This window comes from Larimichthys crocea, chromosome VI (genome assembly GCF_000972845.2).
Source record: "Larimichthys crocea isolate SSNF chromosome VI, L_crocea_2.0, whole genome shotgun sequence".
Lineage (NCBI taxonomy): Eukaryota > Metazoa > Chordata > Actinopteri > Sciaenidae > Larimichthys > Larimichthys crocea.
This window is the reverse complement of record NC_040016.1, coordinates 23,098,607-23,117,892: the sequence shown is the minus strand read 5'-3', so window position 1 is coordinate 23,117,892 and position 19,286 is coordinate 23,098,607. Positions and strand designations below refer to the sequence as shown.

General features: G+C 48.2%; 1 protein-coding gene across 2 annotated transcripts in view; it reads right to left on the bottom strand.

Annotated features, from left to right (window-relative positions):
• The window catches only part of LOC104924071 (T-lymphoma invasion and metastasis-inducing protein 2), a 34,641-nt gene that overhangs the window by 14,859 nt on the left and 496 nt on the right, over positions 1 to 19,286 (bottom strand). Inside the window, exons 1-4 of one of the 2 annotated variants that reach the window (XM_027279406.1) lie at positions 4,200 to 4,356; positions 2,453 to 3,577; positions 1,510 to 1,969; positions 1,249 to 1,424 (exon numbers count right to left, since the gene is read on the bottom strand). In XM_027279406.1, coding sequence (XP_027135207.1) covers positions 1,249 to 1,424; positions 1,510 to 1,969; positions 2,453 to 3,571 — 1,755 coding nt within the window. In that variant the 5' untranslated portion in view covers positions 3,572 to 3,577; positions 4,200 to 4,356. Of the gene's footprint in view, positions 1 to 1,248; positions 1,425 to 1,509; positions 1,970 to 2,452; positions 3,578 to 4,199; positions 4,357 to 19,286 lie in introns of those variants that run through there. The other variant, XM_027279408.1, reaches the window with a different exon arrangement.

The window sequence follows — 19,286 nt, the reverse complement described above, 5'->3', positions numbered from 1 at the left end:
AGTCGATGATGAACGTTGAACATTTGGTTTTCTCTTCACATTCCTGCGGGCGTTAATGATCAGTGAGAAACAACCTGCGGCCCGATGGGCTCAGAGGATTTCAGAGGAAAACTTCTCTGGACATAAAAATAAAAACAGCAGCTCTCATTTGGTGTTTTTGTGTCGGAGGATTAAGCGGCTCGCCGTCGGGGTCGTTGTCATTAAGAGCAACATTTGTTGCAGTAATTAGCCGGGTGTCGTGACTTCCATTAGCGGGCTTTCACCCTCCTCCACCCTCCATCTTCAGCCCCTTTCAGCTCCTGACAAAAGCTCTCGACACCTCGGTGCTCCCCCTCCCGGGAACCATGGAGACGAGTCGTAGATGGCCCGGCGTGTGATTTGTGTGTCCGTAAACGCTCGAGAGCTGAAGGAGTGAGAGTTACTCTGGGAATAAAAAAGTGCCCTGAGCTCGTAAACAGCTCCAAGAAGAAGATAAACGTCCGCTCGAGGTCAACACCGCTGGAAACGTGCTGTGTCTATTTTTAGACCGGCTCTGTGACCTCTGACCCTGAATTAAAGACTTCAAGTGTTTATCAGTTTCTTTCTGTTCATTGGAGAGTAAATATCTAGAATGTAAATACACACGACTGATGACGAGATCAGTTTTAAGTGTCCGGAGGTTTTTAGCTTAGCTTAGCAAAAAGACTGGGAGCAGGGGGAAACTGCTAGCCTGCTTTTTCTACGTTGGCTTCTCTTGAGCCAAAATAATACTCATCACCCTCAAGGCTGCTACGCTACGTCGAGCCACTCTGGAAAGTCTGTGTAGGTCCACTCTGGTCCGCTTGATCCACGCTGATCCCTGTGCAGCCTGACTAACTGAACAACCCAAACTCAGCTTTAGCTTTGTCTGCAGAGCAGTCGGACTCAAACTACAACCCACGTCTGTGTTGGACTTCATCCAGCGGCCCTCGAGTGTCGGCGGTGTGAAGCTGGCAGCAGCACGTGCCACAATCCTACATCCATTCATCCACACCGCCGAGGGCCGGAGGTGACAGGCGACGATGAGGACGGGAAGAGGCAACGATCAGAAGTCAGACAGAAAAAGGAGGATTCAAACATAGAAAGAAACTTAACTGTGATGCGTTCGAGGACGCCTGAAAATATAATAAATGAACAGTTTTGCAGTTAAATGTACCAACAAACGTTCCTAAAACCTTCCAACCCAAACTGGCAACGCTGCGTTGAAGTGTGCGTGAGCGGTTGCCTCACCTGGAACAGGTAGATGTCTCCGTGCGAGTTGCTCAGACAGAAGACGTGTTCCTTCTTGGGATGTTCGGGGACGGCCTGGACGATGCTGTCGTCGGCCAGCAGAGCGTAACGAGGAGAAATCTCCTGATCGGCGCTGACGTTTTTCCCGTATGTCTCATAAAACAGCAGAGTGCAACCTGATGGGGCAGAGGATCGATTATTTAACACGCTGAAACATCTTTGTGTTCCCCTCGGTGTGTCGTGGTCCGGGTCGCAGCGTACCTTTCAGCGTGACCCAGTAGTGTCTCCACTTGCGGCGAGCCACCAGCTCCAGCTTCCTGTCCTTGTTGACGGTGATGAGAGCTTTAAAGGAGAGCCACCCAGCCCGTCGTACCACACCCTGCTCCTTCTCAAACAGGACATCCAACTGCTCGCTTCCTCTCACCTCCACCTCCCCGTCCATCTCCTCCTCCTCTCCTTCCTCTCCCTCCTCCTCCTCCTCGTCTCCATCCCCCTCTGACGGCTCGGTGCGGTCGGCGGCGCTGCTGCAGCCCGTCTCCAGCTCCTGCATGAAGTTGTCGTAGATGTTCTGCCTCTGGGCGTCACTGCTCTGGTGGTTCAGGTTCAGGCTCCTGGAGGAGCCGGCTGGGAGCTGGTGCTGGTTCAGAGCGTGGAGAGGGTTGGAGGACCACAGTGTGCCACAGTTGACGAAAACGTCGGAGGTGTCGCTGCCGTACGGCTCCTGAGGAGGAATCAGACGAGACAACAGATCTGGTAACAGCTTCCTTCTTTAATAAATAAACTCTCAGAATAAATGAACTCTCTACAGCTCCATGTGGATTCATCCGCCGCTGAAAATAGTCCCCAACAAACGCACTATTTCCTTAAAACTCCAGCTGATTCAGACACAAATGAAATAAACGGAAATTTAAAAAACGACTTGTAAAAAGTTAACGAGCATTTTGAGTTTGTGTTAACGAGCGCAGCGCTCCCCTTCATTACTGAGTGTTAATGTGATTTGTTAAAGCAGAACACGCTGACACGAATCATTCTGCAGACTTTAAAGTCAGGTCGTTATTTTCACATTAAAGGTCGATCTGCAACATTTCTACAGTAACGCTGCGTTTCCATCTAAACTAAACGTGTCAGATAGATTATCAATGAAAACTACAACTCCCATGATGCCACACTACTTCACGACATTTGAAATCCTCTGCCGTCTCACCTGGATCCTCCTCTTCTTCCTGCTCAGACTTCCTGTCCAGTCGCTGATTCGTCTGATTCGGCTCTTCAGGAAGTCTTTGCGGTTGTTCCCGGTGGCGGCGGCGGCGTTGACAGGCTCAGCCCTGCGGCAGGGTAACGTGAGGGAGGAGTATAGCTGCTCCACGCCTCCTCCTGAGCCCTCCTCCTCCTGGATGACATCATCCAGCAGCGCCGCGGAGGACACGGCGGCCCTCTGTTGCTGCAGGGAGGCGTCCGGCGTGGTGGGGAAGGCAGGTAGCGTGTTGTGGCTGGAGTAAACGTTGTCCAGGGAGGTGGTGGAAGGTGAAACCAGGCTGAAGTCTCTGAGGTCGGCCGGCAGGATCACAGAGTCTCCGATGCCGCTGTCCTCCGTCCGGCCGGAGGAGCAGGTGTTGTAACCAGCGGTGGAGGTGAACTCGGTGGTGTCGGTGGCGGGGAAGACGAGGCTGGAGTCCTGAGCTGAGAAGAAAGTGTTGTACCCGCTGCTGGTGGTGGCGGTCTCCTCTGTGCGGGTGGAGGAGTACGTGGTGTAGCCACTCTCCCCGCACACGAACACGTTGTCGGCCAGCTCGCCGCCGCCCCCCCACGGCGAGTCGTACCAGGAGCCGTCGGAGCTGAGTGAGCTGCCTTTGCTGGTGCGCAGGGAGGCGTCGGCGACCGGGGCAGACGTGGCGGCGGTGGCGGGGAGGCCAGCCAGCCCTTGTGGCTCCATAGTGCCGACCCTGGCGTTGGTGAACTCCACCCTCATGCTGCCGTCTTTGCTGAGCAGCACCTTCGGGCTGCCGCCGCTCTCCAGCGTCGTCCGCTCGCCACGACTCCCGTTACTCCCGCTGCCATTGTCCAAGTACCCAAACTGGCTCCTGCCCGGTGCCCGCTCCCCTCGGACGAACCTCTGAGGAGATCCAGCTCCCAGCTTGGCGCCTACTCTGGTCGCGTGTTCATAATGCCAGGAGCTCCTCCCTCGGCTCCTGCTGCCTCCCTGGCTGCTCCTCCACCAGCTGCGAGCCGACGGCACCTCCTCCCTCCTGGAGGAGAACCTCAGCGCGCAGGAGGACTTGGCGGGAGAGGCGAAGCTGCTGCTGTGACTGTCTGTGTTTCCCATCGAGACCTGCAGGAAGAAGACATCGTCAGACCGAAGGACGGTTATTACGGTTTCAAACTCGTCGCTGTCGTCAACCAATGCTGACTCAAATGACATCACTCGAGGACAGTCCTCCTTCAAAGTTCTCATCAGGTTCAAACGTTTTTGAAAGAACGATGATGAAGGCCGTGTGTGTGTGTTAAAGCTCGCACAGTAACGTGAGCGCTGAGTGAAATCTGAATACTTAAAGGTCCAGTCTGTAAACTTCAGCTGCATTGCAGCCTCCTCACGTCACGCTGGCCTTCTCATGTAACAGAGAAACATCTCTGTCTGCAGTCAGTTCAGTTTGTGTGTTCAGGGCTGCTCGTACATGCGAGACAGCTGACACCATTTAATGAAGTTTAAATAAATGAAACTTTCTATTCACGTCACCACAGCTGAACATCTTGGATGATTCATATTTGATCAAATGATTTCTTTCATTTTCTACTCGCTGCAGATTTGAAAGTGTTGACTCAATTACTACAGATACTGCAGTAACTGTAGTAACTAACTACAATTACTGCAGTACCTGCTACTGTTCTGAGTACTTGTATGCTCAGTACTAACAGCTGATCATAAAAAGTCAGAGTACAGAAATCATTTTTACCTCTTTCTCTTCTTCACTAACTCCTCATGCTCCTCGTCCTCCTCCTCCGTCCTCCTCTCTCTCTCTGACTGAAGCTCTCTCCGGCGCCTCCAGCTGCTCTCTCTCTCTCTCTCTGTCTGTTAGTCTATGTCGCTCGCCCTCTCCCGTCACTCTGGATCATCTGTTGGGGGAGAACAGAGAGGAGAGGGAGGAGCTTCATGAGCTCCAGCACAGACTTTGCTTTTGTATAAACCCTCCTCCTCCTCCTCCCTCCTTCCTCCTCCTCCTTCCTCCTCCTCCTTCCTCCTCCTCTTCCATGACGTCTCACAGCAGACCTCACTCCGTCTTTGTTTATTTGGGTTTTCTGGTATGTGAAGTCATTTTCTTTCTTTTTTTAAATCGAGCACTGAACAGACCGAGCTGAGACAGACAGAGAGACAGACAGAGACAGACAGAGACAGACAGAGACAGACAGACAGACAGACAGAGACAGACAGACAGAGACAGACAGACAGACGTCTTTCATCAGAGAAGAATAAAATGAAACCAGTTGATTTGACTGAGGAAGACCAAGACAGGCAGACCCCCATAAAACAAACCAAGACCAAGACCAGCAGACTGGACCAAGACCAGCAGACTGGACCAAGACCAGCAGACTGGACTGAGCTGACCGTGGTCAACATCCTGAAGGAAGAGGCTACGCTCTGCAACACTTCAGCCTCGTGTGAAAGGAGAGGCTTGAAAAGATTTCAGTACTTTTCCAGGACTTTCCATGACCTCTGATCTGACGTTCATCATCACAACCTCCTCAGAACGTGGCAGAGCTCTGAGGGCTCATTTCCTGAGCGAGCCAGCAGGAGGTCAAAGGTCACGGCGGACTTGAGGTTCAGGCAGGGCGACGCCCATCCTGTCCCAGAGCTAAGGAGCTGAGGAAGGAGGTGGTGAGAGGGCGGAGAGAGCCAACAGCAACACAATGCACTGCTGACCCTGAACGCATCAATGACCTTTGACCTCCTCAAGTGAAACGAGGACAGAAAACACTGAAGAGAACCTCGACAGCTGGAACGCCCGACCGAGACAACAAGCAGAGAAGAAGAAGAAGAAGAAGTGCTTAAAGTCTCCATGAAACAGGAAGTCCACATCCTCATTTCATGTTTGTCGAGGACAGTGATCTGCATTTATAGCAGCAACAGAACCTCTGAACCAGCAGTGTCCAGTCTAACAGTGAACACAGAGAGAGAACCTCTGAACCAGCAGTGTCCAGTCTAACAGTGAACACAGCAACAGAACCTCTGAACCAGCAGTGTCCAGTCTAACAGTGAACACAGCGACAGAACCTCTGAACCGGCAGTGTCCAGTCTAACAGTGAACACAGCGACAGAACCTCTGAACCGGCAGTGTCCAGTCTAACAGTGAACACAGCGACAGAACCTCTGAACCGGCAGTGTCCAGTCTAACAGTGAACACAGCGACAGAACCTCTGAACCGGCAGTGTCCAGTCTAACAGTGAACACAGCGACAGAACCTCTGAACCGGCAGTGTCCAGTCTAACAGTGAACACAGCGACAGAACCTCTGAACCGGCAGTGTCCAGTCTAACAGTGAACACAGCGACAGAACCTCTGAACCGGCAGTGTCCAGTCTAACAGTGAACACAGCGACAGAACCTCTGAACCGGCAGTGTCCAGTCTAACAGTGAACACAGCGACAGAACCTCTGAACCGGCAGTGTCCAGTCTAACAGTGAACACAGCGACAGAACCTCTGAACCGGCAGTGTCCAGTCTAACAGTGAACACAGCGACAGAACCTCTGAACCGGCAGTGTCCAGTCTAACAGTGAACACAGCGACAGAACCTCTGAACCGGCAGTGTCCAGTCTAACAGTGAACACAGCGACAGAACCTCTGAACCGGCAGTGTCCAGTCTAACAGTGAACACAGCGACAGAACCTCTGAACCGGCAGTGTCCAGTCTAACAGTGAACACAGCGACAGAACCTCTGAACCGGCAGTGTCCAGTCTAACAGTGAACACAGCGACAGAACCTCTGAACCGGCAGTGTCCAGTCTAACAGTGAACACAGCGACAGAACCTCTGAACCGGCAGTGTCCAGTCTAACAGTGAACACAGCGACAGAACCTCTGAACCGGCAGTGTCCAGTCTAACAGTGAACACAGCGACAGAACCTCTGAACCGGCAGTGTCCAGTCTAACAGTGAACACAGCGACAGAACCTCTGAACCGGCAGTGTCCAGTCTAACAGTGAACACAGCGACAGAACCTCTGAACCGGCAGTGTCCAGTCTAACAGTGAACACAGCGACAGAACCTCTGAACCGGCAGTGTCCAGTCTAACAGTGAACACAGCGACAGAACCTCTGAACCGGCAGTGTCCAGTCTAACAGTGAACACAGCGACAGAACCTCTGAACCGGCAGTGTCCAGTCTAACAGTGAACACAGCGACAGAACCTCTGAACCAGCAGTGTCCAGTCTAACAGTGAACACAGCGACAGAACCTCTGAACCGGCAGTGTCCAGTCTAACAGTGAACACAGCAGCCTGCCGAGGTGGTTTTCTTGCTGTGTTTGGCTCCTGGCGTCCCGGGCTGAGTCAGTTTAGTTAGCTTATTATTATATTATTATTATAATTAAACTATGTGTGGAGAAAAAAGTAAAAGTACAGCAGGATTGTCACGTTCTAAAAGTTCATGGTCATTAAAACCTGTTGAAGCAGCATCCTCCTGTCAAACTGTCTTTGGAGAGAGGAAAACTTGTTCTGGTGAAAATTTGCTGAACATAAATAAAATCTATTTTTTCTTGAACTGACTCCCCCGTCCTCCCTCGTCCTCCCCCGTCCTCCCCCGTCCGTCCTCCCCTCAGGCCGGACCTGTTTTGTGTCTCGTTGCTCAGACGGCCGGCTCTGAATGGACAAAGTCTGCCGTACACTTTTGTTTGCTCATCCTATCTGCCATCTGCCAGCTTGTGGGACGCTCCGCCACAGGCGACCCCTCCCATTCTTTACCAACAAAGACCCTCCTCACCCCTCTCACCTCCCCCTCCCCTCCCCCGGGCGGGCGTGAGGCCGACATATTGAAGGAATTCATCCGATCTGAATTGAAAAGAATTTGATTAATACGCAGATCGGTTGGTGTGGAGGAATGCCACCTGTTCACCGAGTGGACTTCAGCTGATGGTTTAAAGAGACTTTCAGGTCCAACACTGCCGCCGGCAGCCTGATGTTAAACTCGATGCGTTCAAGAGCGCAGAGTGACTGTTTCAAACAACACGACTGTAAACAAACCAAAGTTCTAACGTTACGTTCAGGATGAATGTCTCCCTTGTTCACTGAAGAAACATCTGGACTGTCTAAAGTTTTACAGTGAATCAGCTTCTGAGTGATGAGCCGCTCTGCAGTGGCACCTAATGCGAGGCATCATGTGACTGAATGAATTCATCCAAATAAAGAATTTCAGAAAACATCAGTGATGGGTTAACTCGACTAAAACAATCGCTGGTTCATTGTTTTGTTTTTGTTTTTTTGTCTCCAGGCTGAGAGGACGCAGGAAACAGGAAGTCCAGATCAGCAGCAAAGAGCAGGAAACACAAACACCTCCTGCAGCAGCAGATACACAGGCCAACACCAGCCTGCACACTCACACTTATGTTTAATATATATCATTTTATACCTTATAGAAACAAACTCTGATATATTTGCAACATGTCATGTGAAGGAAACCGATCTGATGCAAAAAGTGGAGCTCAAAGACGTCGTTTGGTGTCGACGCATTTCAGATATTTTTAATCAAAATGCTGAAAACAACAATCAAGAAGTTTCAGTTTAATATCCTTTAGGGAAAACTAAAAGAAATATTCAGCTTTAAAGTTCAGACGACACGACAACAACACAACCTGACAGACAGGGCGTCATGCACGACGTCCCCAAACGCTGATTTCGTACCAAACGACCGTGATACACGGCGAGTTATGATTGGTTGTCGCCTACAATCCGTGGAGTAGCAGTGAGTGAAGAGATCTTTCCAAACAAACACCGCAGCAGAAAAAGAAGTTCAGCTGCAGAAGACAAACAGAAAGATCCGATTTGAAACGTCTTGCTGTTGTGGAATAAATGAACATATTCAAACCATCAAACCAGGATTTTTCCTCTGACTATAATCGTACCATCGGTGTTCCTCCACACTCTGACGTTCCTTCATGTTCCTGCAGATCAAATGTCTCTCAGTCCAGCAGGATGTGTTTTTGCCGTTGTGACGTGCCAGAACGTTCCTGCACTGACGGGTCCAGACGACGCACAGACACAAAAATGCTGTTAATTGTGGTGTGATATAATATATGCAACACCGCCCTGACACTTTCCATGGAGCCCGGACTGCCGAACACGCACCCTCAGGTCAACGAGTGCACACCGTGTTCAGTCACATGATCCATCAGTTCAAACAACATACTGATGACTTCTGCACGGCTGCTGAATTCTGACAACCGGCTTCATTTCCCTGTTAGATATCCAAATTATCGTCGTATTTATGATTACTAAATGTTCTTAGAAGGTTCTCCGGTTGAAATGAACAGTTGAAAATGTTTCTTCATCTTTATGTGACATGTTGAAATCTGTTGTTCTGTCTGGAAACAGAATATTAAAACATCTCTGCTTCAAATGGACTTCAGGGATCTTCAAGTCTTCTGATGAAAATCAAAATCAACTCATCAGCTGATGGTTGACGCTCTGTGTGAAATCTAAAATCACACCTCTTCATTGTTTGGGCTCGTTGGCTGATTGTGGAAAAAAATATATACAGATCAAATAAATACAATAAATATGAAGAACCATTAATTTATGACGAGCTCATGTGTTCTTCACCGACTTCCTCTTCGTCTGTCAGGAAACAGATGATGACTGTTCATGTTCTTTGGTATTTCATTCTTGTTTCTGTAACTAACTCTTTTCATTTGAAATTCATCTTGCTGAGTTGTGTCTGGAGAAGCTCTCAGATTTAAAGAGATTCAGGTTAAGAAACTCTCGCTGGCTCCAGGCGAAATGATTTTCCTTGTTGGACTTTTTCTTTGGGATTAATTGTGCAGCACACGTGGGGGAGGGGTCGTGTTGTGTTTTTGCAGGGAGACGCCAAGGAGCAAAATGAGCGCTCCACCTCCCCATGGGAACAAAGCAACAGCTTCGATAAGGAGGAGGTGGAGGGGCTGGAGCCAGCAGCCACTTTCACCCCCATCAGAGGAAGTGTGCCTGGGCCGGGGTAGGGCGGCAGCATGTTGGGTGGGGGTCTGTTTCCTGTCCTGGCTGACTGGGGTCCTTGTCCTGGCACCGTGGGCAGACGGGCGGGGCCCCCGCCGGACTCAGGTGGGGCAGAGTGTTGAGTTTGGTGTGGTCGCTGCAGCTGCTTCCTCCTCTGCAGAGCCTCAAACATCCAGAAGAAGAGAAGAACACTGCAGCCCATTGACAGACACTTCGTGTGGTTCAGCTGATCTGCGATCAGTCACTCAGAAGCCAGACTGAAATCAGCTGATTTCACTGGAATCACTGAGATCATGCAAACTTCATTCAGCCAGTAACAACCAGACAAACCTGCTTCAATTATTCTCCACTCACCAAGTTTGAATCGCAACTGCAGTCGTACGAGGAAAGCACACGAAAAAACCCACTGTCGGTCGGACAGACGAGATATTTCATTTGAGATATTTTGGCCAAAATAATCCATGATAATGAGATGAGGTGAGATCAAAGTGATGTTTAATTTATGTTGCGTAACAGAACAAAGTGGGAAAGACGTGCAGACAGAAACAGAAACGATTTTTCGTTGGAGCTACAGATCAGTGACAGATTGTGAAAATAAGAAGAGTTGCAGCTGGACAAACCAAAAACACAAACCTTGTCTGAACGTTAATGTAACGCTCGTGTCCGCCCCTCCACCCTCACATCTCCCAGCATGCCGTGCAGCGAGTCTGGGCTCTAATCGGCGGTTAATTGAATGAAGTGTTTGTTGGTGTCGTGGAGGCTGACAGATTCAGGCGCTGCTGCAGAGCCTAATCACATTTGATGGCAGGTCAAATGCAGTTTGGTTTAACCAGCAGAAGGTTATCTGCAGGTCCTGAGTAAACGGTCAATCAGTCAGTCTTCTTCCTGTTGGCTCTCCTGGAGCTTCATCACAAACAACTCCAGCAGGGTCATTTCATAACAGACTGATTATGATGTGATAGTCAGTTTGAGTGAAGGTTTAAGATATTCACACGACACCGAGACGGTCATCAAATCTTTGTGTTTCTTTCAAACACGTAATTTCATGCAACAGAAGGAACGTGAAGAGTTTGATTGAGGATTGATCGGGCCAGGCTGAACGACAGCAGCAGAGATTTCACATCAGTAAATAAATCCATCTTCTACTTCTCTTGTATACAGCCCAAAACTTTCTTCCATAGTATCATCATCACTGCCAGAATTTGACCTCGTTGGTTGAAATACCCCGACGACAACTCAAGCATTTCTGTGTTCAAACATGTTTTCTTGCCTCAGGAGGTCCAAACCGAGTCAAGGCTTTCTTACCATATTGTGGGGGCTCTCGGGGGCCCCTCAGAGGCCCCTGGAGGACTCTCCTTAGACTAAATGATCCCAATGATCTGCACCATAACAATATTTGTCACTGGACTCTAAAAGCCGAATCCAACCAGAACAACTGTGAGCTTCTCAATGACTGCTGAATGGAGGTTGTGTGCGTGCTGCTCACACTCTTCTTCCACCTCCTTTGTCCTCCAACAGAGAGAGAGTGGAAGAACGGCCGGACAAAGCAGCGACGAGTGCCCAGCGTCGGCCCTTTCATTCAGCCTCCAGATGCTGCTGCGAGGCCCTCTGGCCCCAAGAACATCCATCACAACACAAGACTCACTGTCAGAGAGAAGAGCAGCATGCTCACACTGATGCTGCCCGGCCTTCAACAACTTTATGAATGAATGACAGTACTGATGGATTAGACCATGAAGTTCAAATGATCCTCCACAGAGTGTCTGAAACCTGGACGTAGTCTCCGGGACGTCCCCGCAGACTGTCTAAAACCTGGACGTAGTCTCCGTGACTATCACAGACTGTCTAAAACCTGGACATAGTCTCAGCGTCCCCCACTGCCGTGTAGCTATGACTGAAACCCAACATCAACATTTAACACTGATGATCTGGGTGAAGGTTTCCAGTAAACCAACACATGCTGTTCTGTTTCCCTCTGAGATAAAACTCTGATTACTGAAAGGAGATGACAAACGGTGAACAACACTGTTGGTCCTTCAACCCTCATTGATTAATAGTATCCACATATCAGCAGAATATCTCTGAGCCAAGAGGCAGAGATGTGACGGAAACACCTCAGTGTGTTCATGAATTTGAGGTATTTCATTGGTCTGCAGACCAGTTCACAGGTAAACACACAGAAATGAAGTGGACTCAGCGGTTAGCCAAACGCCCGAGTCCAACCACAGAGTAAACACAGGCTGGACCGGCTCAAAATAAACTCAACACAAGCTGGACTTATTTCAGTAACAGGAAGAAGTTTATAACCTCTGTTTTTGTTTTTTTTGTTGAATGTTTCAGTACGAAGGTCACGTTACAAATTAAATGTTGACTTTAACAACGAAATGATGAAGTTATGGATGACAGGAAATATGAAGCTACGAGCAGCATCTAATCAGCTTTAGTCTGTAAATGGGGAACAGCTAACCTAGCTCTGTCCAAAGGTAAGAAAACCTCATAACTACCTCAACTAACTCGAGCTCACTGGTTAACACGTTACATCTCATTGTTGGGGATATGTGTCGGACTATTTCATGCCTGGGACCTTTAAGGCATCGACCGGAATAAGATATAAAAATACAAATCAAATCAAAACGAAATCTGAGAAGCTGTCTCCATGAAGCAGCTGTAGATTTATATCTGCTGTACGTGGCTGTAAAGTCCACAGAAAAGATGCATTCGATTTGAACAAAAGTTTTTTTAGTGTGGTTCCCACCCGAGCTCGGCCTGACATTGTTTCACTGCTGCTGTTACGTCAAGCGTCATATCTGATAAAAAAGCTCTTGACCTTCACTTTAAGTGCAGACAGTGTGTGTCGAGAACAAAACAAGTTGGAAATCAGTTCACGAGACGCCTCCTAACTTTAAGAATTTAACTAGTTTAAGTCAAACACCTCCTTCCTTCTGTCCTGTCTGAATCCTTCGTCTGTTTCAGGAGAACAATGTTCCCCTTGTGGTCCCAAAAACCTGATTAAAGAGCTTCAGATCAGCTGTAAACAAGCTCAGAGTCTTTAAAAGGTTATCTCAGAGATAAACAAGAGAAAGGATCGCTTGTTTGAGGGCAGGTCAGCGGATCTTTGGACCGGCTCGGTTTGGTTGCTGAGCTTCAGAGGAATGTGAAAGCTTGTACAGGAAAACTCGTTGAGGTGAACCAAAAAATGTCAAAGATAAACTGCGTGTCAGTTGTTGTTCACGGGCCGAGCGATCACGCAGAGTCGTGGAAATGATCCTGATCCGACTGAGCAGCCGGACTCAGGCTGAGAAAACACCTCTGATACCGATGAAGACCAAAGAGAAGCCGACAGGAATTCTGCTGAGCCGAGCCTTTATGCCGGAGCCCAGAGGGTCCGACCCAACGGGTTCAATGCACACTGGCAAGACTGGATGTCAGTTTGACCAGAGTTACCTGCACAACAGGTAGATTTCTGTCAGACTGTCAGTCAGCTGGAAAACCATCATCAGGACAAGATTTGGAAGATCTGGAGAGTCTGGATGTGAAACCTTGACCTGTGTCCACGTTTGGTTATCTTGAACCGGAGACTCAAACAGACAGTTAACTTCATGTAACGTTATGGAGCTCAAATAATTCAGAAGATAAATAAAGTTTCTCCAATTTAACTTTGAAGTTAACTTTTGGGCTCTTTCTTCACGAGCAACAGAAAAGTTGCCGGTGATAAAAAGTTTCTTTCTTCATGTGCTGAAGACACAAATGATGAAGAATCTGCTGACTCACAATAACTGTCAGGATCATGCAGATGTTTGAGGGAAGCAGAGCTGAGCCTGATGATGGTGGTTCACAATCAGAGCTGAAACCAGGTCTGAACAGACTTTACGATGTTCAGGAGGTTCAGGATGTTCAGGATGTTCAGGATGTTCAGGAGGTTCAGGATGTTCAGGATGTTCTCGCCGTCCATCAATCAAATGACCCAATAATCTCAAAATTCTGAATTTGAAGATGGCTGCCCGTGTTTTCTAAAGATTTTTACACAATAAAACCAGTGAACAGAAAGTTTGAACGATAAAATGATGGTGAGGATTTAAAGTCACTGTAATCAGAGCAGGAGCCAAACCGTCCTGCAGACAAACTGCTGCAACATCTGGCTGCTGCTGCAGGAATTTCCCGCCGTGGTTGTAAACAACCCACACACACACACACACACACACACACACACACACACACACTTCCTCTGAGCTGGAAACACCTCTGAAGGGTCAAACATCCCGTCACACACTTCCTGTCCTGCTGTCACTGTGCAGACACAACGAGCTCAGAGCTTTGTGTTCCCCAACAGGAAGTCCACGAGAAGTTTCCACATGAGACCAACAACGTCACACCTGGATCACACCTGGATCTGTGGTGTTTACATTCCACTTTGTTTCTATGGAAACATGAAGGCTGTTTAAGGTGCACGCTGTCTTACATCAGAGCTCAGAGAGACAGCGAGGCTGGAAGACACCGAGGACACAACGAGGACACAACGAGGACACAACGAGGACCAAACAAGACATGTCAGAAAACAAATGAAAGGTCTCAGGAAACCAGTCCACAACCATGAAACCAGTCCACCAACCATAAAACCAGTCCACCAACAGTAAAACCAAAACCAGTCCACCACCATAAAACCAGTCCACAACCACTAAAACCAGTCCACAACCACTAAAACCAGTCCACAACCACTAAACCCAGTCAACAACCACTAAAACCAGTCCACAACCACTAAAACCAGTCCACAACCACTAAACCCAGTCAACAACCACTAAAACCAGTCCACCAACAGTAAAACCAGTCCACAACCACTAAAACCAGTCAACAACCACTAAAACCAGTCCACCAACAGTAAAACCAGTCCACAACCACTAAAACCAGCCCACCAACAGTAAAACCAGTCCACAACCACTAAAACCAGCCCACCAACATTAAAAACCAGTCCACCAACAGTAAAAACCAGTCCACCAACAGTAAAACCAGTCCACCTGTGGTTCTGTTCAGCGGTTGTCAGGACTGAACAGATTGGTTGTCACAGTCTTGTCGAGTTGGGATCCTTAAATATTTCTGCTGTTGTAATATTGATCATGGAAACCAGAAGAACAGTGACGACACTGCAGCTCTGCTGTCTACATCTCAGCATCAGCATCTTTTAGTTTTTCCACTGCAGAGCTGTTTGGTGAACCAGAGCCAGAAACGTCTGGGAGCTTCACCAGTCAAGCTTCAAGTGTACCGTTACCAAAACCCACTGAGCAACAACGGAAAAACTCCTCGAACAGAGCCAACACGACGACAACAAACTGCACTAATGCAATGGAAAAAAACCTCAACCCATCAGGAGATTTTCCCCGAGGACTCAGAGCTGGAGGGAGGGATGGAAAAGATGCCCGGGACATGGGAAACAGGAAAACTGGATATGTTTCCAATTTGAACAAATCCACTTCAGGAGAGGAAGAGCAGCTCCACGTGAGCCGTTTATGAAAAATTTAAATTATTAACTTTACAGACAAAGTCACATGAGACCCTGAGCGAGGAGACGCTCTCAACATTTTCAGGACAGCAGCAGAGAGTTTGTAGGTTCCTCTGTTGGGACGAGGCTCCATGTGCCTTTTCATTTTCCCTCACATTAATGACGACATGCCACAAATTCACTCGTATGACTGGACGGGGCGGGCGAGCGAGGGGGTTTATTATGATGTGGGAAAAGAGAGAGAGAGAGTATTATGTGAGTAATTGGAAGCAGCTGTTGAGGGAAACACTGATCCTGGTCTGAGAACAGCAGCAGGGCGATGTAACACTGCGACAGTGGAGCTGATACACATCAGTCCACATACACCAAAACCAGTCCACATACACAAAAACCCAGTCCACAAACACCAAAACCAGTCCACAAACACCAAAACCCAGTCCACAAACACCAAAACCCAGTCCACAAACACCAAAACCAGCCCACAAACACCAAAACCAGTCCACAAACACCAAAACCAGCCCACAAACACCAAAACCAGTCCACAAACACCAAAACCCAGTACACAAACACCAAAACCAGTCCACAAACACCAAAACCAGCCCACAAACACCAAAACCAGTCCACATACACCAAAACCCAGTCCAAATACACCAAAACCCAAAACCAGTCCACAAACACCAAAAACCAGTCCACATACACCAAAACCCAGTCCAAATACACCAAAACCCAAAACCAGTCCACATACACCAGAACCAGTCCACATACACCAAAAACCAGTCCACAAACACCAAAACCAGTCCACAAACACCAAAACCAGTCCACATACACTAAAACCAGTCCACACACACCAAAACCCAGTCCACATACACCAAAACCCAAAACCAGTCCACAAACACCAAAACCAGTCCACATACACTAAAACCAGTCCACACACACCAAAACCCAGTCCACATACACCAAAACCCAAAACCAGTCCACAAACACCAAAACCAGTCCACATACACTAAAACCAGTCCACACACACCAAAACCCAGTCCACATACACCAAAACCCAAAACCAGTCCACAAACACCAAAACCAGTCCACATACACTAAAACCAGTCCACACACACCAAAACCCAGTCCACATACACCAAAACCCAAAACCAGTCCACAAACACCAAAACCAGTCCACATACACTAAAACCAGTCCACACACACCAAAACCCAGTCCACATACACCAAAACCCAAAACCAGTCCACAAACACCAAAACCAGTCCACATACACTAAAACCAGTCCACACACACCAAAACCCAGTCCACATACACCAAAACCCAAAACCAGTCCACAAACACCAAAACCAGTCCACATACACTAAAACCAGTCCACACACACCAAAACCCAGTCCACATACACCAAAACCCAAAACCAGTCCACAAACACCAAAACCAGTCCACATACACCAAAAACCAGTCCACATACACCAAAAACCAGTCCACAAACACCAAAACCAGTCCACATACACCAAAAACCAGTCCACATACACCAAAAACCAGTCCACAAACACCAAAACCAGTCCACATACACCAAAAACCAGTCCACATACACCAAAAACCAGTCCACATACACCAAAAACCAGTCCACAAACACCAAAACCAGTCCACATACACCAAAAACCAGTCCACATACACCAAAAACCAGTCCACATACACCAAAACCAGTCCACATACACCAAAAACCAGCCCACAAACACCAAAAACCAGTCCACATACACCAAAACCAGTCCACAAACAATACAACCAGTCTACAAACACCAAAACCAGTCCACAAACACCAAAACCAGTCCACAAACACCAAAACCAGTCCACATCCAGGTTAGCCGTCAGATTATAGACTGGTTTCTACCCAGTTTCCAGCAGTCTTTATCAGGTCTATTCAGGGTAATGATGTCCTGAGTAGATGTAAGGAGACCCGGCTCCAATCAAACCAGCTGACTTCATGTTGGAGATGCAGCCCTGTGTCGTATCTGTCTGTTCTTCCAGTAATCAAATGCACCATAATGGCCGCTGTGGTTCCCAGTACATTTCATGGTCATGTTGAGCTTTTTCCACCAACGTCTGCAGAATGCCCCTCACCCTCCTCACCCTCCTCACCACCCCTCACCCTCCTCACCACCCCTCACCCCTCCAACATGCTAACCAAAGCCTTCAGTGCTGTGGACAGATGACTGCTGAAATTACAGCTGCAGGCACCAAATAAACCTCATCATGGTGAGCTGCACATTTACAGTTTCCTTCGGCCTCTGAGTAATCACAGCCGTGAATCAGTGAGTGCTTCTAATGTCTTCGTTTATTTCCACGCTTCCTCGTTTGTTTTTGGAGAAAACTGCTGAAGGACAGAGCTGAAAACATCTCTTGCCTTTACGCATCTTCAAATGTTGGAGGTGTTTGGAGTTAACTGTGAGTTCTGCCTGAAGCCCAGCTGATTCCACAACAACCCCGTCCAAACCACAAAGTGGGAAAAAAAGAAACGCTGGTGTTTTTTTGCCAAGAACAGTGTTGGCCTTGTTAACTTTGGGTTAAGGTATGCTGCTCGACAGCTCCATCCACTTCCTGTGTTGACGTTCAGGACCGTGGAGCTCAAAGAGGCTTTAATTCACCTGCATGGGAGTCCAACCTCAGGCTGCAGAGTCAGACTGAGTCCTGACAGCTGCAGCTTCACACAGAAACAGAACTGGAACCATTTACCTGAACGAGTCTTAACCAGCGCGAATGTCACACATCAACTGTAACTACACATTAACCGACCATGTCTCCTAGAAATGACGTTTATACGTTAGGAAATTGTTTTTATAATTATGTTGTAACCAACGTAGACCTGATTATAGCCCGCTATGACAGACACACGTGAAACAGAGGAGTGGTCACCGTTATCTTTTCTTTATTTTGGGGGTTTTCTGAACACATGACGAGAACCGGCACCTCGAGGAGCAACGTGAGTTGGTCAACTCTCTCTGGCCACTCGGTAACAGCCTAATCTGACTCAGTGACCGAATTAACAGACACAAATCGTGTGGTCTGAGCCGGATCAGGTTTAGGCAACAAAAGGACTTTGGTAAAGGTTTCATCATGGATCAACATTTTTCCGACTTGTTGGGTACGTTGTTGAACATTAGCTCATAAGGTTCATATAAAACAGAACATGGTGCTGCTGCAGTTTAACAGTAGAAGGACTGTGATTGGCTGCTTGTGTCGACGTTCACCGATCACAGTTATTGTCTACATCGTTTTAGTGTCCAACAGGTGAAGTCTGAAGTTTAAAGTCTTGACATAAGTCAGAAAGTCTGAATCTCTGATGATGATGTGATGTCACAGGGTCCTGGAGTACACCTGTACGTCACTGCAGCCAGGTGAGAAGTACAACGACTGCAGGTCAACAAAAACCAAGGTTTTCAAGGTGGGAGGTGAAGTACCCAGAATGCTGTGCTGTTGATCTGATGCCTGATGCACTCTCGTGAAGTTGAGCATAAAAAACATTTTAAAGGGTCAGTTTGTCGTCCTGGTGGTGAAAATAAGATCCAATTAGTTTTATTAGCCAGAAGCTGCTTCGCTTTGAGCTGTAATTGAGTTCAGCTCTGCTGAGTCGGATCCTCTCGGCTCGGCCTCGGCTCAAACAAAGCCTCTTGGTTTGTCGGATCAGACGGCTCACGGGCCGAACGCGGCAGCCATCGTGCAGAGAGCGGCGGCCATGCGCGACAGAAATGGAAGTTAATTAGGTAGAAAATCCAACATGCATTCCAGCCAAACACAGAGGCCCTTCTACTACAACTACCACTATAAAAACTTCAGGTTTAACCTGTTTCAGTCTCAAGTTATCAGCAGGTCGCTGGTTCAATACCCAGCTCTGCAGTGAGGAAGACACTGAAGCCAGATTTCTGCAGATCGCTGTGACGTCAGTGTGTGAATGTGACACGCTGTGTGCTCCACAGGTCAGAAAGGCTTTACACAAAATACAAAACATGGACCACCAACACGGGTGGAGAAGTTCTGGAGAAACGTAACCCTCCGTCACACGCTGTGGAGTCCAATCTGACATCGGACCGGTCAAACTGCTCCACAGTCAGCCTGACCCCACAAAAACTCCCAGAATCCTCTGTGACAGGTCTGATGTGAGGGTGTAAGCCGACTCTCATTAGCTCCCAGCAGACACTAATGAGCTCCACTCAGTGTTCATTAACATGCTGTTTAACTGCGAGGCGACATCTGGAGAGCCAGCAGCGAGCGCTCGGCCGGCGGAGCAAACAAAGAGGATCACAGAGGATCTCTGACCCTGATCACTGATCCAGTCCTCTCATTGGTCGCTGAAGCTCATCG